This window comes from Podarcis filfolensis (genome assembly GCF_964270895.1).
Source record: "Podarcis filfolensis genome assembly, chromosome: 4".
NCBI classification, from domain to species: domain Eukaryota; kingdom Metazoa; phylum Chordata; class Lepidosauria; order Squamata; family Lacertidae; genus Podarcis; species Podarcis filfolensis.
The window spans coordinates 82651861-82679498 of record NC_139607.1 but is presented as its reverse complement, the minus strand read 5'-3'; the positions used below and the strand labels follow the sequence as shown (position 1 = coordinate 82679498).

General features: G+C 38.7%; 2 protein-coding genes across 3 annotated transcripts in view; one reads left to right on the top strand and one right to left on the bottom strand.

The window, feature by feature from the left end:
- The window catches only part of ALKBH8 (alkB homolog 8, tRNA methyltransferase), a gene marked incomplete at its 5' end in the record, with an annotated part of 247603 nt that extends 243287 nt beyond the window's left edge, over positions 1-4316 (bottom strand). Inside the window, one exon of the mRNA XM_083609114.1 lies at positions 4298-4316. The remainder of the gene's footprint in view (positions 1-4297) is intronic.
- Positions 1-26719, top strand: part of CUL5 (cullin 5) — a 32557-nt gene extending 5838 nt beyond the window's left edge. Inside the window, exons 2-19 of one of the 2 annotated variants that reach the window (XM_083609058.1) lie at positions 2491-2600; positions 4893-4992; positions 5409-5585; positions 6262-6403; positions 7291-7436; positions 7518-7598; positions 8832-8925; positions 11232-11362; positions 13031-13138; positions 14546-14610; positions 15359-15491; positions 16992-17123; positions 18490-18613; positions 18773-18948; positions 19068-19229; positions 20662-20780; positions 21573-21696; positions 22739-26719. In XM_083609058.1, coding sequence (XP_083465184.1) covers positions 2491-2600; positions 4893-4992; positions 5409-5585; positions 6262-6403; positions 7291-7436; positions 7518-7598; positions 8832-8925; positions 11232-11362; positions 13031-13138; positions 14546-14610; positions 15359-15491; positions 16992-17123; positions 18490-18613; positions 18773-18948; positions 19068-19229; positions 20662-20780; positions 21573-21696; positions 22739-22933 — 2319 coding nt within the window. In that variant the 3' untranslated portion in view covers positions 22934-26719. Of the gene's footprint in view, positions 1-2490; positions 3478-4892; positions 4993-5408; positions 5586-6261; positions 6404-7290; positions 7437-7517; positions 7599-8831; positions 8926-11231; positions 11363-13030; positions 13139-14545; positions 14611-15358; positions 15492-16991; positions 17124-18489; positions 18614-18772; positions 18949-19067; positions 19230-20661; positions 20781-21572; positions 21697-22738 lie in introns of both variants that reach the window. The other variant, XM_083609059.1, reaches the window with a different exon arrangement.
- Positions 26720-27638: the final 919 nt, after the last annotated feature.

The window sequence follows — 27638 nt, the reverse complement described above, 5'->3', positions numbered from 1 at the left end:
TGATGATATCTCAAGCGGCATCTGAATGCATTGAGACAAACCAGGTTCTAAAATATAATAATAATAATAATAATAATAATAATAATAATAATAATATAGTGAGAGTGTGTGTAGATGTGCCTTATGTGCTAGTGTCTCTCTTCCTAGAAAAGTCTGCAAATCAACTTGCCTGGGGTGGGGTGGGCTGCTGTTCTCAGCTACCTATGAGGAAGACTGGAGTGGATGGGGACAAAATGATGTTTGCAGAAGGTATTCAGAGTCTGAGGTTCTGCAACATGTCACAATAGGCTACCTGCAGTTGCTTAAGGTAAAAAGCTAAAATTTTGCCTGCCACGCTGTGCTAGAAGACTGGCTAGAATTCTTCCCTTTTGTCCCTTTGTATTACTGCTGTGTGGAATGAGGCAATGGCAACTTGTTATATAGGCATAATTGTGCCAGTACAGTTAAGGTGGCTAGGTAATGAAACTTTATACCATTGTAAATGCAGAACATTCTCTGTGTTATTAAAATCCAGGCAATTTGTTCAGATTGTCTGAAATTTAGCATGGGCTTTCTCCATGTTGATGCGTTAAATGCAACTAGCTTGCTCCATAAGCTAGCTATATTTGAAGAAAACTGTTGAGGAACAGCCAAGTTGCAGCAATTCCATTTCCCTTCATTTGTGGCCATTTTTTTCTCTCCCATAAGATGCCATAGAATCATATAATTGTTGAGTTGGAAGGGACCATGTGGACCATCTAGCCCAGCCCCGTGCAATGCTGGAATCTTTTACCCAACATGGGCTCGAACCCATGACCCTGAGATGAAGCGTCTGCTTTTTCTCACTCATTTAAATGCACCTAGAATAGTAAAGGAAATTATATTACAAGTGTCTGGCATTTTAGTTTTGTGAAAATTCATTATCCTCATAAAGATAACTATCTTTTAAAGTCTCTGTGTAAGTAACCAGTTAAAGGCAAGTCATGAAGCACATCCTTAGTAAAAAGATCAAAGGAAAGTTTGGGCAAATAGTCTAAGTTGTAAGTGAGCACAATGTGTTTGAATGCACAATGTGTTTGCTTCTTGCATGGTGCAGAAATTGGATGAATGCCGTACAATTTGCTGTTCCTCTCCCGTCTAAATATGGAAAATTTGTGAATGTCTTAACCCTTCTCTTAAACTGGTCGCTAGTCTCTGGAGAACAACAGTGGGAGAGAGCAATTGCCCTTATGGGCTTCCCATGAGCGTCTGGTGATGACCACTGTGGGAAACAAGCCTTCACTCTGATCCAGGAGAGATCTTTGAAATTCTGAGGCTCATGATATATCGTTGCATTTAATTTTTCAGTGCTTAAAAATCCAAACTCCTAGTATGGCAACATATCAAAATAATCATTGTTAGTCAACTTGAATACCTAGTCCTTTTGCTTTGATTGAATGAATGTCTGGGTTAGTGCAGTGTGTCATTTGGATCTGCACACAGTGTTTTCTCACATGGATTTGTGTCCCTCTCAGTTTGCATGCACTGTCTCCATTGTAATAGGCTTTGCCTGATCACAGGGTAGATGTGGTCTTTCCACTGTAGCTCTATCATTGGTTTGAAGGAGAATAATTTTTGTGTGTGTTTCTTTATCAGCTTTGATGTTGACTTATAAAGCAAGAACATGAGAATTTGTGAAAAGGGTTCAGTGCAGGCACATTTTAAGTGTCAAGTATATTTGCATGTATTTTTCCTCCTACCGTACCTTTTTGCAACAAAACAGCAATATTGACACACTGAATATGTTAGACTAAGAGCAACAGAGCACTCTGTTCAGATGTGTTTAAATGGACCCAAACCTTCTTTTGTTGGATATCAGTTGGATTACAGAGTGCACATATCTCACCTGGATGTATCTGAAGAATTTTGCACTTCAGAATCTGCTTCCAAGTTTAAAATGTGATGCATAAGGTAGTCCATATCCCTAGTGCTATAAGGTTACAGTGGTGTTTGAAAACGTCCAGCACAATGCAGATAAATAAAACAATGAAAATGCATTTTGTCAGTTTTTCATTGTCTCCCCTTTTTGTGGCTCATGACTTAAAAAGCTTCTTTCTTGTTTAAGTTCTGGACTATTACTTAAATGTACCTGCTGGAGTATCATATACAACTTAGGGGGATAGGAGATGAATCTCTCATTGGGACATTTTTAAAACGTGGCTAGTTCAATATGTTTGAAGTCTGAACCTGGGAAAACCAATGTGTGCTGTGATTTCTACTAAGTTTGTTCTCCTGAGGATTGCAGATAACACGGTGTGATCATGAAACTTCACAGGGTAAGATGCAATGAGTTATTTAAAGAAGTGGTTGTCTAGTTGATCTATTTGACTACGGGTGGACCCAAGTGCACATGTAATTGGAAGCCCCAATGAGCAAAATGGACTGGATTCAGAATAAACATATATAGGACTGGGCTGCAAGATTAATGCTTATTTGACCTGTATTTAAAGTATGCTGTCTTCTTTCTTGAAGAATAAAGGTTCACTTCAGTTTGAAGACAAATGGGATTTCATGCGCCCCATTGTTCTGAAGCTTTTGCGCCAGGAATCTGTCACGAAACAGCAGTGGTTTGATCTATTTTCGTAAGTAGTGTGTATCATTTGTAATTCTTGGGTAATAGAACAATGGTAATGGTTTGTAATATCTTGTTGAAACAGTTGTTTAAGGAAAGACCCTGTAATAGACTTCTTACTAAGGATACTCATTTGTTTTCAAGATAGCTAGCAATTGACTTTGAAAATTAGAATGGTAATGAAGTGATTTATTTGGGATTATCATTTACTTAAACTGTTATGTATTGATGTACTGTGCTCATAGGTTCCACATTCAAGTAATTTTTCTCTGATAAAATGATTGGACAGTTATTTTTATATAGCACAATCTATTGCTATTCTGTCAACAGAAGTCTAAATTCTAATCAGTGCTTTACTCAGAGCTGAAAATATGCTGAAAAGAGCAATTTCCGAAGCTAATAGCAGCTTTTAGCAGTGCTGCATTTACAAAATATGCACACACACAAATGGATTTCAGGACGTATTTATGGAACACACATACCCTTTTTTAAAGAACATTTGTTCCATTTTTTGTTGATAGGGTTTTTCCTTCTAAAGACTAGCAGTAGAAGGGGCTTGCTTCCTGGGCTGTAATTGTCACTTGAACTAGCGAGCCACCTGGCTATCAGGGCTCACTCCCATAACCTATGAATTCCTCCTCAAGTTGCTCTTGCCAAAAAAGGGAGTTGCTGTTAAGCCTTTTCCTGACATTCTCTCCCCCACCCCACCCCTCCGGCCGATGTTCCTTGAGCTGAGAGATGAAGATTGGGAGGTTGGAGGATGGAGACACATGCATGGGCAATCATATGTTCATAGGAGAGATGGTACCCATGCCTTGTATGCAAGTGAGCTTACTTGAGTGTGTAACACACCATACTTGCTGACCAGAGGGCCTCGCTGCTCTTAGGTAAGCTTGTGGGCTTGCCCTAATATGATTTCTCTCTCTTGATGTGTGCTTAGAATGAGCGGATGAAAGTGACCCTTTCGTAAGTGGAATTAAAATAGTGTAGCAAACTTGAGAGGGAAGGGGCAAGCAATCGGGGGCAAGAAGTCTTGAGAATTTCATCACCTGCTCTTGCAAAGGTGAAACCTCATATGAGATATCTTTGCAGGACAGATTGCCATAAAGTGACTCCGTAGAGGATTTGGCAGTCACATGGGTGGCAGATTAAGTTGTAGTCCTACTCTGAGTACACACATTGAAATTAATGGGCATGACTAACTTATGTTCATTAATTTCAGTAGGTCTACTGTGAGTAAACCTTAGTTGGATACAACTCATAGGTTTTCTAAGCTCCAGATCTGATAGTTTCGAATAAGGACATAAAGAGCTTCGATATATATCGAGTCATACTAATGGTTTATATAGCATCTATATAAATGGTTGTCGGCTGGTTTTATCAGTGGGATAATCTTAAAGGTGGGTGAGTGACCAAGCCCTCTCCCTCTCCCTCTAGCCAAAGGGACATGTTAGAAAATCCAGTTTCATTCTGATACTTGAAGTCAGGGAAGAGACACACTGGAGTGCCTAAGTGAGAGCAGAGACAAATATTGTCCATTTTTTAGCCATTTTGCAGGGAAACCAGAATGATATCTGGCTTTGCGAGTGAGAGAAGGGCTTTGCCTCTTTATTTGCTTTCCTATGCCTTCATCTCACTACCTCATATTGCTGGAAGTCCAGAAGGAAGAAGGTGATGAGCACCTGGGGTATGTGAGATTGTCAGAACATCTCAGGAGAGCAGCTTTTGCTAACAAACCGCTAGTTGTTAACCTAATTATGACCAGTAGCAGCTCTGAAGGGTCTCAGTCAGGGCTGTCTTAGACTTATTACCAAAACACCTTCAACTGGGGAGGCCAGGCACGAACTTGGGATGTTTACAAAAGTATGTGATCTAGCACTAAGCTGCAGCCCTTTATGTGTGCCTCATTAAAACGGTTCCATTTTTTTCCAGGGAGATGATGTTTCTCCACGTGGAAATAGTTCTGTTTCCCAGGATGGCAACTTTGGTTAGGCATACTCTGGAACAGTGGGATTTGTAAATGAATGATAAAGTACCAGATTCTTTTTTCTACTGTGAATTATTTGACTTCAGACATTAATATTGCATGTACAGATTTGTATATGCTGATATGTCTATTTAAAACGGCCTAATGGACAAAGTAATGCTTGGTCCCACTTTCCCCAGCTGTGGGTAGGCACTATATTGTTGACATTTAACTGGGGTTGCTTGAGGACATTATTATCAAGTGGCCACTTAAACTGAAATTTCAGCTATACAGTTTAGTATTATCTTGACCTGACTGAATGTATATATTTTCTAGGGATGTGCATGGCGTTTGCTTGTGGGATGATAAAGGCCCAGCAAAAATACACCAGGCTTTGAAAGAAGATATCCTTGATTTTATTAAACAAGCACAAGCAGTAAGTTTTCAACTTGTCCACAAGTAGATTCTTTTCTCCTGATATCTCAAAAGTGTATTTTCTCAAAGGCAGCTCAACTTTGCATACAGAACTGAGAATAACCACAAACATGATGGGTCGCCTAATCCAAATCTCCCTGGATAGGGCGGTGTGTACTGTGCAGATGTTGGGCGATTGTCATCTTGTAGCTTTTTTACAAGTTTGCGTTTGTAACATCAGAATTCTCTGTGTTATGTATGGCATAACTTTTTTTAAAAAAAGAATCAATAGCTGCATTGGTAGTAGGCATTAGAAATACTCATGTGTGTTTTTAAACTGTATCTGTTTTTATACTGTACCTTTGATTTTCGGATGAAGGGTGGTATAGAAACTTAACAAATAAAGATGATAATATTTTGAGCCATCTCTTCTTTCAGAGAGTGCTGAGCCACCAAGATGATACTGCATTACTGAAAGCCTATATTGTAGAGTGGCGTAAATTCTTCACGCAGTGTGATATCTTACCCAAGCCATTTTGTCAGTTAGAGATTACTCTCATGGGCAAACAAGGCAGCAACAAGAAGTCCAATGTAGAAGACAGTATTGTACGAAAGGTAAGTTCTTTGCTGTAAATATACACCATCACAAAGAGAGTTTGTTGTAGCACGAATACATGGCATAGCATAGCATAGCGAAATCTTGCATCGTCCATAGTTATACTGAAGCATCACTTTAAAGTGGGGGTTAGAACTGATGATTTACTGAACTGCTTCTCTTTCCACTGCCAGACACAATTCCATAATGCAGTGCTATTCATCCAATGTAGTGGTAGCTTTGCATATTCCTGCTGCTTTTTTCTTAAACAAATTTGTAGGTAGGTGATGAATATGTTCTTCCTTTGAAAGTGTGAAAAAGAGTGTGGCCAAAAAAAGCAGTTGGTTTATGTTTCCCTGAGTTTTAAAGATAAGACAGAGTGAGCGCATAATTAGCTGGAGTTATTTAAAACACACTTTCTACTCAATTAACAATGCTCACTATAAAGTGACCACAAACCTCATTGGAGACCTTTTTTTGTTTTTGTTAGTCCTTGGTAAAGAGAGTGGCAATTGTAACAGAACATTTGTTTTTTTTAATAGCTGTCATGTGGACATGCTGTACTATTTGAGAAATAAGTTTAAATCTGGAACTGAACTTTTGCCAGGCCCTTCAAGGGCCAGTTTTTAATGGGTTGCCTTTTGAGAATTTGTACATACCTTTTAATGTTATTTCTTCTTCTTTCTGTCTTTGCAGCTCATGTTAGACACTTGGAACGAATCCATATTTTCAAATATAAAGACTCGCCTTCAAGACAGTGCAATGAAGCTGGTCCATGCTGAAAGGCTAGGAGAAGCATTTGACTCTCAACTTGTCATTGGTGTTAGAGAATCGTATGGTATGTGTTGTTTTATGGGACATGTCTTCAGAACCCCATTAATATACAAACCATCATAGTTTGCCTCCAGCTACAATTTGCACTGACAAAAGGATTGATGACAAGTGTACAGAAAAGACCAGTAATCTCTGTAGTCCAGCAGCAGGAGCAGTTTCCAAAGGTGTTTGAACTATAAGGTTTTTTTTCTTGATGCTTGAAACTTGTCCCTTGTCTTGATTAGTAAATAAGGAATTTCTTCAGACATTTCAATCAATGATGATCTTAAGATTCATGTTACTGCTGCTTTTGCACAGGCAAATGCCCTGGGAATTATTATTTTTTTGGGGGGGAGGAATCTGAAATCCCATGGGTTGGTGGAAGTTAAATTCAATATTTTTTAAACACTACCCTTTTTGGTGCTGTAAGTTCCAGAGTTAGCCCTCCTGGCCTGGCCCAGCCCTTGCCACTCTCCTAGAATGCCCATTTTCCAGGTCTTATGCTGGAAAGATCTTTCAGTAATGACTCAGGTGACTGAGCCGACAGGTTGAGGGAGTTAAGACTGGCATATCTTTGCCCAAATTGGTATATGGGGCTTACGCCAGCATAGCCCAGCAGGACCAGGAATCGGCTGACTGAGCGAGAGATCCTGTGGGTCTTTATTCGCTCATCCTGAGACAAGTCCCTTACCTGCTAACTTACAATCTAAAATTGCCCTAAAAGGAACACTTTTATTAGACTTCTAAATTGTCATAGTCTTATGTCCAGATGATCAGGAATTGTTTTAAAAAATGGAAAGCTAGACTATGTTTTTCTGCCTATTGTTATATTCATTGTCATTAATGGGAGAAGTGTGTTTCATCATATAGAAGCCCAGGAAGAATGCTTTAACTTTATATTCCTCATTTCAGTTAATCTGTGTTCTAATCCTGAAGACAAACTCCAGATTTATCGGGATAATTTTGAAAAAGCATACCTTGATTCAACAGAGAGATTTTATAGAACTCAAGCCCCTTCGTATTTGCAACAAAATGGTGTTCAGAATTACATGAAATATGTAAGTTCAAAGGTGTTGGTATGAAGTTGTTGGTCCTGTTAATGTTAATATTCTAAGTAATTGTTGTTCTGCTCTCTACAGGCAGATGCTAAATTAAAGGAAGAAGAAAAAAGAGCACTACGGTATTTAGAAACCAGGCGGGAATGTAACTCTGTAGAAGCGGTATGTGTTAGTTTTAGCTATATATAGCAGGTATAATTATATACCATTGTATACCCATTTACGTGGGTGCAAACATCACCGAGCTCTGTGGGACTTTGTATGGGATTGCCCTGTAGAATGTGTACATGCTTCTGCTTTTTTATCCCTGTGTTTTAGGACCCTTGTTCCCTTGATTATAATCTTTATTAACTGTTTTTAATATTGTAATTCAAAATTGTTGTAACCCACCCTGGAACTTCATGGTGAAGAATGGATGATGATATGATGATGATGAAGAAGAAGAAGAATAAATAATACTCACATTAGTCAAAATGTGTATAAACGTAATTTTATCTACTATAGGGGGTGTCCTAAATTTGCTTCATACTGGGGAGTTCTGTATTTTGCAAAACTGGAGACTAGCTGATTTCAGATTATCCTCCAAGCCAGAGCTTCCCAAACAGTGTGTCACATGAATACTCCCCATGCTCCTCCTGGGGCTGGAAAGGGGTTAGTTTAACCACCAGTTTGCTAGTAAAACTGAATTGCCGTGTCACAAAATGATGCATGTCTAAAAAGTGTGTCACCAACATGAAAAGTTTGGAAAGCTCTCCTCCAAACCATAGTTTGAGCAAGCCCTCCAAACCAGAATTGCAAAGCACAAAATGATCCTGGTGTGCTGTCCTAGTTTGAAGGGTTCAATCTCCCCCAAACACTTCACCCAAAATGTCTTCCATATCATTTTAAAAAAAGACAGTCCCCTCCCATTCCTCATTCTCACAATCAGAGAAGTCTCCACACCAAAGGAAAATGGATTGGGAGGGAGGAATAAATAAGCAAACTCAGGTGTAAGTTCTTAGTTACCAGTTCTTTGAATGATAAACTGGATTGGAAAGAGTTCAAGGAGTTCATAAGTTCTTGGTGTCTCAGCTGCACAGATGAAGTGGCCCCACGTCTGTTCTGTCTTCTCTTATGTAGCCTAATGTAATGGCTGCTATCAGGTGACAATTCATGGAGGGAGGAGCTTGACTGTATTCCTTCTGTTTCCTCCACTAGTATTGCCTAATGTAATGTCTGCTGCAAATTGTGGCTTGATTAAAAGAGGAAGTGATTGATTGAGGCATGCATGAGGGAGGGTGAAAGGGGTGTGTGGACTGTTCCTCATCCTCCAAAACATGATTGCAAGATCATCTCAATTCAGCTGATGCGTTTCTACATCCTAAGTACACTAATGCTTGCACTTCTACCTTTCAGCTTATGGAGTGCTGTGTGAATGCTCTGGTGACATCTTTTAAGGAGACAATTTTAGCTGAATGCCAAGGCATGATCAAACGAAATGAAACGGAAAGTAAGTGAAGTGTAGCATAAATCTGTGTCATTAGATTGGTATGGACAGAGTAAAATATATAACTGATTTATATTACTGCTTTTGTAAAGAGTAGCACACAAGAAATACAATTTGGCGTAGAACCAGTTCAGAGTTGCTTGCTGCCCTGCATGGCTATGTGTAAATATATTTTATCACATGTTTCTTTGTTGCACTTTTATCCTACCCTTTCTCCAAGGAGCTCAGGGTCTGTGCACAAAGTTATTCTCCCCATCTTAATCCTCAAAACAACCCTGTTAATTCCGTGAATCTGAGGAATAGTGGCTGGTCTAAGGTTAACTTCATGGCTGAGTGGGAGCTGAAATCTGTTCTACCTGCATAGACTAATAGTTGAACCACTATATTACACATCGGGATGTTTATATTCATTCATTGCAGTTTCAGTGCATTTCATGTAACTGAATGAGGGTTAATCCAGTGGTAGCTGAAAGCACACTTGGCCCCACCATATTGCATTATGATTGCTGCTGCATGCTTTTAGCTGTATTTCAACACCCTTGTCTGTCTTTTGGGTCTACTTAGTTTTTATCATTTAGGTGAACAGGCATATCTTTAAGCCCTAGGAATGCTATTAGTTTATGTGCCTTTTTGGCAAAGGTTTATATTGATGACAAGTGATGTCATTCTGAGTTGCTTTTCAATACATTATTATCCATGGGTGGAAATCAGAAGAAAGAGACTGCATAAGCAAACAACCCTGCACACTATAACCTTTTGTTTAATTTACTCCACTACATGGTATATGTTATTTGTGGGGTTGTTTTTTGTTTTTTTTTTAAATAGCAATTAGTTCAAAATAGATGATTCCACCTTTCATGGTATAAACATCTGCAGTTAGGCCTGGGAATTCAAAAGGTATCTGACCTTTAAAAAATATGCTTGGCTTCTCATCCTGACAGCACTTCTTTGGCACTAGTCCAGAGCTGAATATAGCAAGGTAGCAAACGTCGTACAAGTATAACTTTCAGTCCTCAAGGGGAATGAGACTTTATGGGAACTTGGAACTATTGAGAAATTGATTAGTGAACATGGGCTATTGCAGTGAATTTCGCTGCATAGTCCTGGAGAAGACTGGTCCATAAAACCACTTCTTCCCCCACAGTTTTGCTTTCCTCTGCATCCTTCCCTGAATGAATCAGTGATTTATTTGTTTTACATACTTAATTTGAATTATATACTGCTTATTCTTAAAAACCTCTGAGTGGTTTACATAAAATGTAATGCTGACCCTGGCTAACTAGGCAGCAAATCAGGAGTCCTCCTTGAGGATGCATTATTTCCCTTCCTTCTCTTCCTTTTATTTATTTTATTCATTCATTCCCCGCCTTTCCCCCTGATGGCACTCAAGGTAGTTTCTCTTCTCTTCTCTTCCCTTCCAAGGGTTAATATAGTTCTCTTTCATGATCCCAGTGCAGTCCCATTTATCAGTATTGTGCCTGTGCAGAGCCTTACTTTGGAGCCTTCTAGAGCTAGGCTAATGTTTTCTGCAGGCAGCTCACCACCATCTTAGCACACTCTCAAAAGGGCCATGACTACTACTGTTCTGTAAGTTCCTTTCATCCACCTCAGTGGTAGCATGATGAGAGACTTCCTACTTGCTTGTTCTGTCAGAGGTTGAGCTTGGCTATTTAAAATCAGCACTATATTCCTTTTTATTCTTTCTTTACTATAGTGTATTTTATTAATACAGTACATACAGATTTTTAAAAAATATTTCACATCTGCTTTGATTGCTGTGAGCCTCAGGGTGCTTCTGTCTTCTCCCAAAAAGCCTATTTTACTTTATTTTCACAACATTTATATACTGCTTATATACACGTATACCATAGTTCAAAGCCTAGATTACAAGGATCCTGGTATTGATTAACCATGGTGTGTATGTGATGGAAGACTATGGTTAATGCTAGAAAGGAAAGGGGAAAATTGGTTCATGGAGGAGAAAGTGTGCATTCTCAAGGCTGGCTTCCAATTTGCACATTGTGGTTTGTACAGAGCCCAGGTTAAGCCTGAACAGACCCACTGGATAATCTCAAGTCATTATTCATAGAATTCCCACTGATAGTTTGTGAAGTGGAGGAGCGTTTTGCAATTAAGAGAGCATGAATCAAACATATTGCAATTTGTAGACATTATTTGAATTTATATACTGCCCTATACCTGGAGGTCTCAGGGCGGTTCACAGAATAAAGCTTCTCTGGAATAAAGCTTCCAGGTGCCTTGCTACAGATGAATTGACTTGTGACTTCTTCAACTTTTTTTGTCTTCAGAGTTGCATCTAATGTTTTCATTGATGGATAAAGTTCCTAATGGAATAGAGCCTATGTTAAAAGATTTGGAAGAGCATATCGTTAGTGCTGGATTAGCAGATATGGTAGCAGCCGCTGAAACTATTACTACTGTAAGTAGGTGTTTCTTGACTTTATCCCTTACCCTTAGAAAGCTTTCCCTATATATCAGGAATATTTTGCAAAACTAACTCTCAGTTTGGTGTGAAGTAGGTGTCCAAAGTGTTGGTTGCCTTTTTTTACCACCCAAGAAATCATGCAGCCAAATGTTTGCAACTACATCCAGTATGATATGCTCCTTCCCACTTCAGTCCCTGCCTTGCCCAGGAACCACAGTCTCTACTAAATCTTGAAATGAATGTGTGAAATTGAATTGAAAACCAGGCTGTTTACTAGATACAGTAGGGAAATATTGCTGCTTCCTTAAAATCATTGGGGTTTTAAAATCTCATGAAATAAAACTGCAATCTTTTAATTTTGTTGGGGTTATTAAGCAATTAAAGATTTCTATTACAAATTGAAACTTTGCTTCAAAGCAATCAGCATAATTAAGAGCAAGCCAAATCCCTGGAACGTGGGGATCTTAAAAGAACTGCCACCGCACTGGCAAGATAAATTCCCTGCACCAGATTTAATGGTAGAGAAATTAACCATGGCTCTGCCTTCCAATCTGCATTTAGAGTTAGCACATAGCATGCCATTGTGGGACTGCCCAGTTGTGATACGAATGAGCAGTCAGAAGCCTCAGATTTGTACATTCATTCTCTCCAACTTTTGTGTGCAGCGATTCCCAACCTCCAGTTCTCGTTTGAGGCCACTCTTAGTAAGCAACTTTCATCCAAACCATGGTTAATGTCAAACCAGGATTGTGGTTAGTGTCAAAACAGGTGAATTGCCATGCATACTAGGCACATCAAGCCCAAAACCTTTAGCTGGTGGTTCACGTAATGCCAGTCTTTGGTTTAGCATAACGTCTGAATCACTTCTTGGGGTGAAATTGTATTTTTTGTAATAGGAAAAGTAGCTGAAATTGATGGTGGCCTGTAAAGTCACCTCTACCTTCTAAAGAACTCGGACGTCTTCCTCAAATGAAGCAGTTTTATTGGAAGCACCTGGTGTACTTTTCCAGTCTATAAAAAGGGATAGATCAAAAAGCTGACAGTAACGAGATATCTGTCAGATTGTCTGCTAACACTCAACAATTTCCATTTTTAATATATTTTGAATAGTTCTTGTTCCTTTGTTCTAACAGCTTGTACTTAGCGGAAATTTCTGTAGAATATAGGTTCTTCCAAGAAATGTGTTTTAGGAATATAATTCAGAAAACTTTTTATAAATTGTTTGAACTTAAAATTGGTAATGTGCTTCATAAAATCTAGCAAAAGTACCGTATTTTTCGCTCTATAAGACGCACCTAGTTTTTGGAGGAGGAAAACAAGAAAAAAAATATTCTGAATCTCAGAAGCCAGAACAGCAAGAGGGATCGCTGCACAGTGAAAGCAGCAATCCCTCTTGCTGTTCTGGCTTCTGGGATAGCTGCGCAGCCTGCATTCGCTCCATAAGACGCACACACATTTCCCCTTACTTTTTAGGAGGGAAAAAGTGAGTCTTATAGAGCAAAAAATACGGTAATTACTTTTGAGCTCAATACCCTCCATGAAAATAAGTAATTCACAGAAAATTGGTTTAGTTTACCAGTGCCACTGATTAATAATAATGTGCTATTTTTTCTCACAGATTTGGCTTTTTATTTTTTGTTGCTTTGCTTCTTCAATTTTTAGGATTCTGAAAAGTATGTAGAACAATTGCTCACATTATTTAATCGATTTAGCAAGCTGGTTAAAGAAGCTTTTCAAGATGACCCAAGATTTCTTACTGCCAGAGATAAGGTATGATTGTTATTAATTCAGTTGGCCATTTGTTTCAGTTTTTAATACTGTGTGTTTTAAAACACAATGACATACTTCATGTTTCAAGTCTACAATTTGTTATTGATGCTTATGGGACTTGTACATGATGTAAATGAAAAATATAATAACTTGGCATCTGACTGTCATCTTAAGAATTCTCTATATAGAAGTAACTGCAAGATTTCAATCATATACATTTACATTTGATACTGTCACAGCTATACATGCCTAATTAATTAATCATAATATGTCAATATTGCCCAAGTATCTAAGTCGGGGATTTCTTAAGATGATTATAGAAATAGTAGTGAATTGAAAGTCCTAATACTATAAACTGTATATAAAATGTTGGAGAATACCATCACAAGGTATGATGATATAATAATACTAGGTGTACTGCTGATATAATGGTAGATTTTAAAATGCAGGCAACAAAACTGTTACATTTCTATGAATAGTTTAGCTAGTTCAGACATCGTATTTGGCTGATTTAATAATTGGGATTACCCTGCATGTGTCAGGAGTGAGCCAGCAGTAAGTCACCTGGAGTAAGTGAACTTATCTATTAGAAAAAAGCAGGATCTGCACAGGGTTGCCAGGCCTAAATGAGCACATCAACTCTTCTTCAGTAGGTCTTGCCCCAGGAGACAGTTGCAGAGACTGAAGGTCCACAGCTGCCTAAGTCACTTCTCCAGGGTTTTCCTCAAGCAGTCTGAGACTGTGCCTGTGCTTTTGCTCCTCCCGCTGATGCCTCTCCTAGTCCTTGGGAGACCAGCGGGAAGGTGAGCTAGTCGCAGCAGGAGAGGGAGACACCCGTGCTTTTTCACCAGGCTGACTCACCTCAGCCTCTTGGCCTCTCTCACCCCACTCTTCTGCTGCAGCTTCTGGCTCTGATTCTGGACTTCTCTCTGCCACAGACTTCCCCCACTCACTAAGCACTATTACCTCTTCAGTTTCTGACACCTACTCCTTTCAGTCTTCTCTCTGACCACCCATCGGCAACCCACCTCCAGTACCCAGGCTTTGAGCCTTCTTCCCTTGGGGGGTCCTCCAGCTAGTTCCTCCTACCATTCTTCTGTGTCCAACCTTTCCATGACAGCAGGTTTGCACACACCTAACCTCCACCCACCTATGTGCATTTCCCCTTCTCTTTCCTGGTTAGCGAAGCATAGGTGCCAGCTCCCACTAATTCTCTTTAGCTTTCAAACTTAATACTGCAATGAAAGCGGGGAGCGCATGAACCTTCAGGGAACTCTTAGTGGCCAAACCATAGCTTTGCAATCAGCCCTGTTTGATGTCTGAAATGAAAGATGAAGATTTTGAATGGTCAGTTTTGGAATCTGTTCCCGTGTTGAGAATTGAATGGATGTTTTCATTTTATTTTAGGCATATAAAGCTGTTGTTAACGATGCCACAATATTTAAACTTGAATTACCATTGAAACAGAAGGGGTAAGTTGTTCGAATATTGGCTTGAATCTATTTGCATTCTGTTTGATGTTAATTAGGCAAGTTCATTATATAAAGTTGGTTTTCCAGGCCACCTTGGGCTTACATCCATCTTTCCCATGCTCGACATTGTATATTCAGTCCTTTACCATAAACAGATAATTGTAAGCATCAAATTACTAGAAGTTGCAATGCCACATTATGTTTAAATACTTAAAACACTTGAAATGTCCGAATCCTTCCACCATAATTGACACTGTTCTAATCTAGAGGCTCAGAGAAGCCGCCTTCAGAGGAGTCCTATGAAAGTGCCTGCCTTGTGGTGTTTTTGTACTGTAGATTCTCCCTATTGTAACTTCTGATTGTTCATTTAATAGCAGGCCCAGAGTTTAAGTCACACACAGCTTGTGATGATCTTAGGAGGAGCTGTTTGTTTTGATAATTCTTTCGAACTTGGAATCTTCTCTCATATGTGCTGCACTGGCTTTCTGAGTACAGTCCCTTCTGCTAACTCATTTACACAAATTACTATTCTCCGTATTAATTACATCTGTGAAATAACATATGGACCCTTGGAAGGAAAAGAAGCAAGTGGAATTTAAGAAAAGTGTGTAAACGTTTGCCCTTTTTATTGAAGTGTCCTCCCCCTTTTAATTATTAGCAAAAGCCTGACCCGCTATAATGGTGTGCAACTTCACATTGAGGGCTGCTCAGTATAATTTTGTGATAACTGCTTCTCATGTTCGTTTAGTGTTGGACTGAAAACACAGCCAGAGTCCAAGTGCCCGGAGCTGCTTGCGAATTATTGTGATATGTTGTTGAGAAAAACACCGCTAAGCAAAAAACTAACCTCTGAAGAAATTGAAGCAAAGCTTAAAGAAGTGGTATGTGCAGATTCTAGTTTTTATCTGAGAGAAAAAAAATACAATTGTGATCCCCGCAAAATTTCTTTTGATCACTCTAAAAAAACAGCAGGATTAACAGGGAGAGAGACAGTCAATGCCACAATAGTTCACTTCTTAATCTAGTCGCTGTCTGGGTGCAGAGAGTAGCGTCTTACTTTTATGCACAATTAAGTATTCCTTAATCTGTCTGACAGTTGCATGCAATTTAAGTTGGCTGATGTGGGGTTCAGACCTTTCACAAAATCCTCTTTTCATGCATTACTTGTGTGAAGATGCAAAATGTACTGAAAATGTGTTGGATTGTGCCTTTAGGTCTGCCCCAGTGGCTAGCAGCTTCTCCCACTTGGCCATCCTCTCATTACCTGAGACATCTGGTTCAAAGAAGCATTTGCACACAAAATCCCTGGAACTCTGATTGCACTGAGTTTGAGGGCTCAGGGCAGCCTCTAGTTGAGGAGGTTACTGCAGAAAAACTTTCCTGCCCCTAGTGTCAATGCTAATATGTGGATTGTGAGGCCAGGAGCAGCTGTGCATTTTGAGGTTCTAAAAGTTTGGCATCCTCCAACCCACAACCCCTTTCAACACACTTTGCCTTATTATTTCGGGGGGGGGGTTATTAGTTTGTTTCTGTTTTATTACACCCATCCCCTCACTTTGTATTTTTATATTGTGAACTGCCGTGTGATCTTTGCGTTAAGGGTGGCATACAAAATAATAATAACAATAATAATAATTGTGAGAAGGAAACTAAAGAGTCCCCATGTACTGTTGTGTTTGAGCCCTGGCACCTTTTGTTTTAGAAAAATTTAAGCACACTGTATTGCACACTAAGAGGGATGTGGGTGGCGCTGTGGTCTAAACCACTGAGCCTAGGGCTTGCCGATCGGAAGGTCGGCGGTTCGAATCCCCGTGACGGGGTGAGCTCCTGTTGCTCAGTCCCAGCTCCTGCAAACCTAGCAGTTCGAAAGCACGTCAAAGTGCAAGTAGATAAATAGGTACCGCTCCGGCGGGAAGGTAAACGGTGTTTCCATGCGCTGCTCTGGTTTCGCCAGAAGTGGCTTGGTCATGCTGGCCACATGACTGTATGCCGGCTTCATCGGCCAGTAAAGCGAGATGAGCGCCGCAACCCCAGAGTCGGCCACAACTGGACTTAACGGTCAGGGGTCCTTTAACTTTTTATTGCACACTAATCTCTCAATGCTACTGTGTGGTCTTTTTGCAGAATCAGATACTGCTGTGATCAAAAGGGAGAAATGCAGAACTTTTTAATTAAAAGTGAAACTATGTGTTGTTAAACCACATTTGTTCCTCAGTGATAGCTTGAGAAGGAACGTAATTATATCTGTAGTCATTTCATAGAGCATGACTGCCAAAAGATCAATTTGGGAGTATGAGCTTGCCACCTCCTGGTTCGGCTGTGCAGTAACAATAGATGTTAGTAGCAACCACTGAAACTAGTCTAATCCTTTTTTTAAACAGCTATTGGTGCTCAAGTATGTGCAGAACAAAGATGTTTTCATGAGATACCACAAAGCTCATTTAACAAGACGTCTTATATTGGATATATCAGCAGATAGTGAAATAGAAGAGAATATGGTAGAATGGCTGAGAGTAAGTATCTCAAATCCTAATGTTTTTATTATTCCTCTAAGTTTGTTGATTAAAAAGGGCAAATATTAATGTTTTAAATATAAATTATCGAGGGTCTACCTCAGGGTCAGCAAACTTTTTAGCAGGGGGCCGGTCCACTGTCCCTCAGACCTTGTGGGGGGCCGGACTATTATTTTGAAGTGGAAAAAATGAACGAATTCCTATGCCCCACAAATAACCCAGAGATGCATTTTAAATAAAAGGACACATTCTACTCATGTACAAACATGCTGATTCCTGGACTGTTCGCGGGCCACATTTAGAAGGCGATTTGGCTGAATCTGGCCCCTGGGCCTTAATTTGCCTACCCGTGGTCTACCTGCACTGCAAATTGGATGTGTGCTAATGAATTTCCTTCTTAGAATAGGCCTTTATGTTTAAAATTAAGTATTTAAAAAAATTAAAATATTGAAAATTAGTAGTAGCTCTGTTTCATAAGACTTAGGCTTACAGTATTTTCTGTAAAACAGAATCTCTCAGAATAAGCCACAGAACTCATAATTTAATTAGATTAAGTTCCTTATGATAATATAACTTCTTTATGATATAACAGCTATTTATATACACAATGGCCAAGTGGTGGCCCTTACATTAGCTCCAGCCACCGCCAGTCCTCTCCATGGGACTCTGTGAGCATTGCACAGCTCTCTTTTCTAGGCAGGTGCATCTCATATGAGAGTTTGTTTCCCCCTCCCTCAAGAAGTCAGTAGGCACCCCTTCCTTCAGTAAGTGAGTTAACACCTTGGAAGACTTTTGACTGATGTAGGAACTTTGGGGGCAATCTCCATGGAGGCTTACAGAATTACTCATTTCCTGAAGAAAGAATGTTGGCCCATATAATGGGACTGGAGGCTAAACTCTTGTTTCTGGCCAAGTCATTTGTAGGTAAACAAATTGCATCACGATGGTATCCAACCCCAAGAAACTTGGTGGAGGGGAAATAGAGCCCTAACTGTTTTTCATATAGCTATGCAACTCACATAACAAACATTTTCAGACTTGCTGTGTTAGATGTGCAGAGCTGATCATTGGACATTGCCAAATGTAGTAGTTACTAAGGCCATACTAGCTGGCGTTTTCCAGATTTACATTTATCAACATGCTGCTTCATCCCACTTGAGACCATCTGGTTTTCCATTATCTGATAGGCCTGTGTAGCTGTCAAGCACCGGAGGGCGGGGGGGGGGGGCGTATGTGTATATTGTCTATGCGGGTTATACCTTTTGAATTAACTACATTTGAAAAATACAATGCTACTGTGCAGTACAACCCCTTCCTTTTAAAGATCCTATTGTGCCTACATTTAATTTGCCATCTCTTTATGCAGGAAGTAGGTATGCCAGCAGATTATGTAAATAAGCTGGCGAGAATGTTCCAGGATATCAAAGTATCTGAAGATTTGAACCAGGCTTTCAAGGAAATGCACAAAAATAATAAGCTGGCCCTACCAGGTACTCTTGTTTTCCTATGTTACATAGAATGACGCTGCTTAACTCCAGCATGAAAAGAGTCAGTTTCTTTATTGTGCTAACCTGTCAGAGATGTTTTGCTGTTAGCTATGTGTGACTTACATTCTGATTTGGAGTTCATCTGGGTGTTTGTTCGTACAGCGGATTCTGTGAATATCAAAATTTTGAATGCTGGGGCCTGGTCCAGAAGTTCTGAAAAGGTTTTTGTATCGCTGCCCACGGAATTAGAAGATCTCATCCCTGAGGTGGAAGAGTTCTACAAAAAGAACCACAGCGGCAGGAAACTTCACTGGCATCACCTTATGTCCAATGGAATTGTATGTATGCATGTGCCAGTCACTTCTGTTCTGTATTTTTGTAAATATGTACTTGGTCTTGGTGAGCTGGAGACAAGTCTGTATTTAAGTACATGGATAATTTTTGCTCCCTTTAACAGATAACTTTTAAGAATGAAGTTGGCCAGTATGACTTGGAGGTAACAACGTTTCAGCTGGCTGTGCTTTTTGCCTGGAACCAAAGACCCCGAGAGAAGATCAGCTTTGAAAACCTTAAACTGGCAACAGAACTCCCTGATGCTGAGCTCAGGAGAACTTTGTGGGTATGTGCCCAGATTTTTAAACTTGATTTTATTTATAGGACAAGGGTGTGAGTGTTGGGTGGATAGTTTTGAAACAAAGCTCAATTTGTTATGCTTTTTAAGTAAAATCAAGTCACCTAAAAGTAAACCATAATAATATTGAGAGGGTGATAATTGCGCAGAATTCCTGAACGATCTTTTCTGGGAAATTGGTTGGGTAGTCTTAATGTTAAGTCAAGTCCTATTTATTGTTATTTCTGTTCCACTATTAAGGATACACACCCTTCCAAGGTGACTGAGGGGCAAAAACAAAATACATTAATATAATCACAATAGAACAAATAACATAACAGTGCAGCTGGTGTCAGTAGGCCCTGTGGCAGGACAGAACACAGAGCAGCTGATTCCCTCCCTCCGTCTTCTGTTTCCAGGACAGTTGGTTTGTTTGTTTATGTCATAAATTTATCACTAAAATATTTACAACCGTAACTTAAAACACCCAGAAAGTTAAAACCACAATAGAATAGACAAAAACAAATAAAAACTTATACGAAATTTGTAAGTTAGTTGGGCAACAGTTAATGAAGAGGCGAGAGAGAATACTGTATCTATGATAGTTGTTGAACTTTAAGAGTTGTCATACTTCCTGTCTTATTTTTATACTGCCTTTTTATGGTTAGAATTATTGATGATGATTCATATGTTTTTGATCAAAACAGCTTGTTCTCAGTGTAAGGGGGAAGGGAAGCTATATCTCACAGTTCCAACATAGTGATGAAAAAGTGGTCAGGTGTGTATTTCATCTGCTGGTAATTAAACATGATTACAACTTGCCAAGTAATATTGGCTCTGTGCAGCAGTTGGAAATGGACTTTTCTTCAGGGCTTTTTTGTATGGTTGGGGGTGGGCAGTCTATTATGGTTGCTTATGCAATCACTCCTCCAGAAAAAGTTGTCCAGATAGGCAGACATCACCTACTTTTTACATTAACTCTGACTCTTAATTCTCTTTTCTGTGAATAAATTTATTCCGTCTACATTTCAGTGACAGAACCAAGCCTTAACCAAAGTCTTGCCATCAGCTAAATAACAAGGCTGGATACAACCCATAAGTTTTTAATAACTCAGTTAGGTGCAAGAGCGACTTTTATACTTTTCTTTTGCTAAGGGTGTAGTCAAAGAGGTAGGGACAGCTTTATTCAAAGTATTTGTATGTTATTTAGCTTTCATCGTTTCATTGTTCATAGTTGCTTTGCTTGCTACGAGAATGTGTATAAGAATTGTTCCATTTTAGCAGCTAGTTGAAATAAAGCAGGATTTCTCTGCTGTTTGTATCTAGCAAACCGATAGCATGACAAAATACTGTGGATTTTGCAAAATTTCACCGGAAAGCTTATTTTCATAGTGTGTATCTCTTTCTCTCTCTCTCTCACTCTCACCTTTCTTCTCAACAGTCGCTTGTAGCATTTCCAAAGTTGAAACGTCAGGTTTTGTCATATGAACCTCAAGTCAACTCACCCAAAGACTTTACTGAAGGAACCCTCTTCTCAGTGAACCAGGAGTTCAGCTTAATGTAAGATGTAGAATTGGTTTATTCCTTAAGTGCTTTGTAGAAGATGAAGGACAATTTTTGGTCCAACAATACTTAGATTTCATTTTGCAGATGGATCGTACCAGAGCAAAACTTAAAATGGTTGACATTTTCGCAGTTAATTGAGACTGAATGTTTTGGCATTGGCCTATCAGGTTTGAAGTGTTCTTATATCTTATCTCCTACTTATAGGCAGAAATTAAAATGTTTTCATTCTTGATGTTTTTCATGATGTACCTGGCAAACATGTTTAACCAAGTCCTTTTGTAGAGGTCAGAATTTTGTAATAAATATTCCTTATTTTTGCAAGTTACAACTAATCTTGCTGATGTGTATACGCATGGGTTGAACACCTGCAAGTGGGGAGATACCTGTATTTTTGCAGTAGAATACAACACTTTGGTTGAGTCCCCAGTGCCCCCAATTAAATGCACCTTTTCACCCTTGTTTTTGACACTCGAGATGCACCTTTTTAGGACCCACCATATTTTTGTAAGTTTTAAATTTGTTTTGAATTGTTCTTAGCATTGTGTAATGATTGTGTTTTAATATTTGTGTTGTGGTTTAATTGTTGTCACCTGCCCTGGGACCTTAGGGTGAAGGGCAGGTAATTGTAATGATGATAATCCTAATCATAATAAAGGTTGTTGAGCATTAGCACTCAGAAATAGCTTTGCCTCAAATCTTGGAGAGTCTCTTTGGATTAGGACTCAGCAGTGAAAGCATCTTGCATATCCTATGTATTTTGCTTCATCTCATTCTTAATTGTTTCAGAAAAAATGCAAAAGTTCAAAAGAGAGGTAAGATAAACCTAATTGGTAGACTTCAATTAACTACAGAGAGAATGCGAGAAGAGGAAAATGAAGGGATAGTCCAGTTAAGAATATTACGGACGCAGGTATGTTAATCATATATAACCTTCTGGCTTTGATTCAGTTTGCTAACTGTTGAACTCTGTGATTTTATTTTTTTTACACTACTACAAGTATGATCTCTGTGTATGCTCTTGAAGTCTGAAGTGCTTCATTACCTGACAGCTTGTTTTTGCCTTCCTTTACAGTGTATCTAATTAAATGAAGAGTAGATCTGTCACTGTAGGATGTGGAAATTCATGTTTAACTATCTGACTTTGTGATCAAAAGGGCTCCACAATGCAGGCAGGTGAAAATCTGTTTTGCACCAAGCTACACGGGTGCAAAGCCACAAAGGGCAAGAACAGAAGCAATGTTCTTATTCACAACATAGGAACAGGGACTGAGTTGCAAAATTGCTGTGGATCTACATGATCCTCTCCAGTATGCATATATGTAATATGTTAGCTTAGAGAGGCTAAGTGTTATTCTCACAAACTGCCCTCTGCCATTACTCATTACCCCTGCAGTTTTCGAAAGCAATAGGCTTTTATGATATTAAAATAAAATAGAAGTGTTTGACCTTCACTTTTACCAGCATAGTTGCAACTTTGTCTTGTGCTAGTACAAAATGTTTTCCTCTCTTGGTTGCTGTGACTATGCGTCTAACAACTCTGAAGGCAATATCTGAAGATCTCTGTTACATTGTTTGTTATTTTTATCGTTTATGTATATTTGTATACTGCTTAAGAGATTTTTAAATATTTGCTTAACATTAGGAATGCTTTTAAATATAAACAGATAAAGGTAAACAAATAAATAATTGCTAACTATGTTGCTAAAGTAGTCCATGTGAATGCAACTAAGCTGGTAAGTACAGATCTAAAATGAGGGGTGTGTCTTAAGCTAAGTTGGCTGTTCTTTTCAGTTAGTATAATAGGTAGCCCTAGTCTTCAAAATCCTGTGATTTACGAAGTGATGCTTGTGAAATTGACTGTCTTCTCTGCCAACCAGTTAAATAGATTTGGTTTGTTAGCCTTGTGCAACACACCCCCAAAGTGCTCTTTCTTACCTTTTTTCCTTGTTTAGGAGGCTATCATCCAAATAATGAAAATGAGGAAGAAAATTACTAATGCTCAGCTTCAGACTGAACTAGTAGAGATATTAAAGAACATGTTCTTGCCACAGAAGAAAATGATAAAAGAGCAGATTGAATGGCTTATAGAACACAAATATATCAGAAGAGATGAATCAGATATCAACACTTTTATATACATGGCATAGCTTGAAGACTCTCTTACTGGAAGATGCCAAGGAAATGTGCATTGGAGATGGCTTGAGCAGACAACTACAAGAAAATGAACTGTGCTGAGAAAGGACTTGTTTGACTTGCATTACATATTCAAATCCCTGCCTTACCTTACCAGAGGACTTTGTTTTGCCAACCTTTTTTTTTTCAGCTAGCATGATGGCGCTCCCTTCATGTTGCACAGGTTTTTAACAGCATGCTGTTTTCGTGGGGAAACTTTGCATTCATTCAGAGCCCGTTGTGATATTTTTTTAGATTTCAATTGTACCCACCTGGAAGAGAACAGATTTGGGGTTTCTAGATGAACAGTACCTTGCACAAGGAAAATATCTTCAAAACCCATGCACTGAGGGTTGTCACATTTTTAAGAAAGCAGCGAGTAGGACTAGATGTAGCAGTTCACACTTTGTGTTTTGGATCAACAGCCTCCTTTTGATCCATTTTTATGTACAATATTTGAGCAAGACACAAATAGCATCACAGCTGAAGATACATATTTATCTTTGGGCTCAAGCAAAGTGCTTCAGTATAACTGAATTTGGATACTGAGACACAAGTGATGTTAAGCAGGATATATCCTGTTTGTCACTTTTCTTTACAAAACTTGGGTAAACATTTGTTTCTTGGACAGATGACTTCATTCCCTTCCTTTTTAAAATAAGAGGTGTTGCTTTCCCTTGATTATGGCTTCACCCTTAAGAACTGTGTTTCATGGATGGATCTGTTTATGGTGAAACAAAATGAAATATTAAGTGTATCTCTTTGTACATTTAATATAGTATGCTTGCGTAAATCTGAATGCATTAAAAATAGCCAGTGCACAACTTATCCAAAATAGGAATTAACATTTTGACAATCCCTATATATTTCTTCCTTGATTATTTATTTGAAAATCTCTAAATGTTACATTTTTTTTTAATACAGTTCTACTCTGGCGGGGGGTGGGGGGGATCAACTTTGTGGAATATGATAATTCTTTGACCTCCTAGACCAGCTCCACATATATATGCTGACAGATTGTCATAAATCTGACTGTTCTACAAAAAAGGAAAAAATGCTGCCACCCGGCTTCCATTTGTTTCAGTGAGCCCCCACTGATGGAATGTGCACATCCCCCCCCCCTTTCCCTTGATAAAAATCTTCCAGAGACTTAAAGCAATGCACATTAAGGCTTAGGGCTAAAGAGTGCTTTACTGAGGGCAAGAGAACTGCCACACCACAGCAAGATGCTAGTCATTTTCAGAGTTAACTGCCAAGTCTCCAGCTGCTTTAAAATGTCCATGAAGAGTCGAGCTTCCTGCCTTAGCATTACTAGTGTGTGTGTGTGGGGGAAATTACCTAACACCAGTTCAGCTTTTACCATACCCTATTCCTAAAGGTTATGCCTGGGGAAAGCAATGTTGCAAAACGGCCTTTAAACTTTTAGCAGTCTAGAGCAATTGTCTTTCCTTCTTAAAGTTAGTGATTATGCTTACAGGTTGGAAAGTGAAATAGTAACAGATAGCTGTGTGGGCAGAGTGAAATTGGAAATGGTTGCTGTATTTTACCTATAATGGGGCTCCAAAGGTAGTCTACCCATCCACAGACAGAGGTTGGTACTGGCGCCCTTAAGTGATCATAAATAACATACCAGTGTGGGTGGGGAACTGTATGTGCTTTGGAATGGCAGAGACTGACAAATGTGCATGGAAATGCAAAAGTGGCAGATGAAAACAGGCAGTGATTTAAAAACCTCACTTTCTGCACTTAATGTGCACATTTTTATTGTGGATCAGAGGATAATATTTTTTAAAAATTAACATAGAGTTGACATAAAGTTAACTTCCAAGTTAACATAGAATTGTTGAATTTCAGCATCAAAATTTTATGGGCAAGAATTTAAAAAAAAGTTTTACATACTTGTCAAGCACTCCTTGTTAAAGGGAAAGACAACTAAAATTGATCCCCCAGAAGTCTACATGCTACAGGGTTTCTAAAACTGCATTTGGTTTGGAAGTTGGTTTGGAAATGGGTAGAAAAGGGCAAGTAATTTTTTAAAATATTTGTACATATTTCTTGAATACTTTGATGAGAGTGCTTTTGAATTGTATGCTTCCCATTAATTTGTATTGGAGGCAGTAGGCATGACACATTAAATATAAAACCAGCTTTAAACTTCATATTTAATTTCTTGGTATCGTTCAGACACTAGCAGCCTGATTGTCAAAAAATATTCCTTTCCCTATTTTTATTCCTAGCAGTGCAACTACTTTAGAACTTTGGAATTAGGGGCTAGGATGTAAATGACCACCATGGACTTCATTTGTGACTATTCATAAAGCCCTCCCATCAGCCCCTTGTTCTCCCTAAAAAGAGTGCAGTACAGTGGCCTGTACTTCAAAAGGAAAATTGCCAAAAAGAAAAAGAAAAGAAAAAACCTCAGAAAACCCATCCACATGCAGAAGCACTTTAAGGATCACATGAGGCTGTTTGGATCTTGCCATTTTCAGAGTCTGTCTTGCTCATTTACATAGCAGCAAAATTCACAGTGCCCTTGCGTCTCCATCTCTTACGGTTATTTCTTACACAAGGTACCTAAATGCTTCTAGGACCAGGGGAATTACAACGGACAATGTGCCTATAACTTTATTCAGTTTTTTTCTTTTCTTTTTGTGTACATTGGATCAGGATGTCATGTAAAACACTGAATCTGAAAAATCACACCAGCAATTTCCTTACAGCTGCAGAATCACATTTAGCGTTCTCTTGTCAGGACACTTTTCACCAAGATGCCCTTAAGGCTAAAGCTTATCAGGAAGAGAAACAAACTGGTTTAAAAATGTATGCAGAAATAGGAAAACATCCAAATCTAAGAATGAACTGAATCATCAGTCATTGCAATATGGCAACATGGCACTTTTAAAGCTTGATTTTTAGCTTTGGATATTTTTCTCCAAAGACCTAGCATAAAGAGGTGCTGCTTCTGAAAAATGTATGTTGCCACAAGCACTGCCATTGTGGTTTGTATTAAGTAATACTCTAGATGTGAAAAATAATGTAGGTTGCATTGATTTTAAACATAGTTGTTAAAAAAAAAAACTTTTGTCACAACATATGAGGCTCATACTTAATTTTGAAGTCTTCCATTTCCCCCCTTTATCCTACTGGTGTCCCTTGTTTTCTACCTATTCATTTGTTCAAAGCTGTTGTTGGAGCATAGTGAAGTTTAACTTAACTTTGAGTGGTGGCTTCCCCCTTTTGGGGGGAAAGAAAGTAACATGGCCCGGGTAGTTGAATACTTTGGATTTATTTGCATTACAGTATCCGTTGTAAAAGGTACAAATTTTAAAAATGCAGCTGAGAGAAATATTTGATAGCTTCATGGAAAGATTTGGTATCTTAAGCGCAAAACTATTTTCTATTTTCATGGAACTGGCTGGGATCCTATCTTTGTAAATTCAAGGTCATATTTGTGAAATAAAACAATACACAAGAGCTTTCCTGTTTTAATAGACTATATGTAGCCTGGAGTGCAGCGCAAACATGAGTTTCCTAGGTTGTAATATCCATCTACATATGGTTATTTACAGTTTTGAATGTGTGCCACTACATACTGAAATAATGCTGTACAATTTTGACTGGTAGCAGTTTCTTCTTGTATGGCAGTCCGGCTGAACTATTTTGATGTACTGCTTAATTTTTTGATTTTATTTTTTAAGTTGTATAATTTATTTTCTTGCAAAATAAAAATGTAATATAAAATATTATAAAAAACCACAAAACATTTTTGGTGTTATCTTCAGGACCTTTTGAAAATGGGAATGAAACACAGTCCATTAGGGTTCCTAGACTACCATCAGTTGTTTTGAAATCCAAACCCAAGCTAGTCCAAGGTATGAATAAGTGCTTTTATCAGCATTTAACACCACATAGGTTCCAAGGGACCTGTCTGATCATTGTTACAGGGATATGCATTTGTATTGGCTATATGCATGGCACGTACAACTGCCTTGCCAGACAGCAGTGCAGCAATATAATCTGATCCAAATCCACAGCACCTAATTATCAGTTCTTTCTATGTAACAGAAGTTTACTACCTTTTTAGTACAAGCTCTCTATGTAAACCTTATAGTAGTGCAAAGTAATTGAAATTTTAAACTAGAAGATTTGGATTGCAAGTTGCTATTAAAAATCAATACTTTCCCACCGCTATTTAGTGCTGCTTACTCAATTTATGTCACTTTAGTACTTGGTTACCGTATATTGCCTTCAGTCCCATGGACAGTTTGGATTTGTAATTGATCTGGTGACACCCATAGCATTTTATTTTTTCAGAAATTTGAGCAGTACAGCACTAGAAGACTGAACACTTAAAGTTGAGGAAAAATTCCCTTTCATGTTAAGAGATGAAAGAAATTCCAGCTGTAGTTGAAGCACTTGGAGGCAGTAGTCTACCAAGACATGGAAGACTGATGTATGGCTTGTCCTTTAAGCAGTTTATTTTAACAAGTAGCTCTTTGGATCACAGCCATTTTTTACATGATGATGCATATATGACGCACAAGTGCTTTTATAAAGGGATTTACTATGCATGAAGTGGTCGTTAGCTGTTTTTCATCCTGTTCCATTATTATATTCTTGGAAGTTTGCTAAAATAACATTTACATAGCTCCACACCTGTCATATAAAAAGAGTTTACAA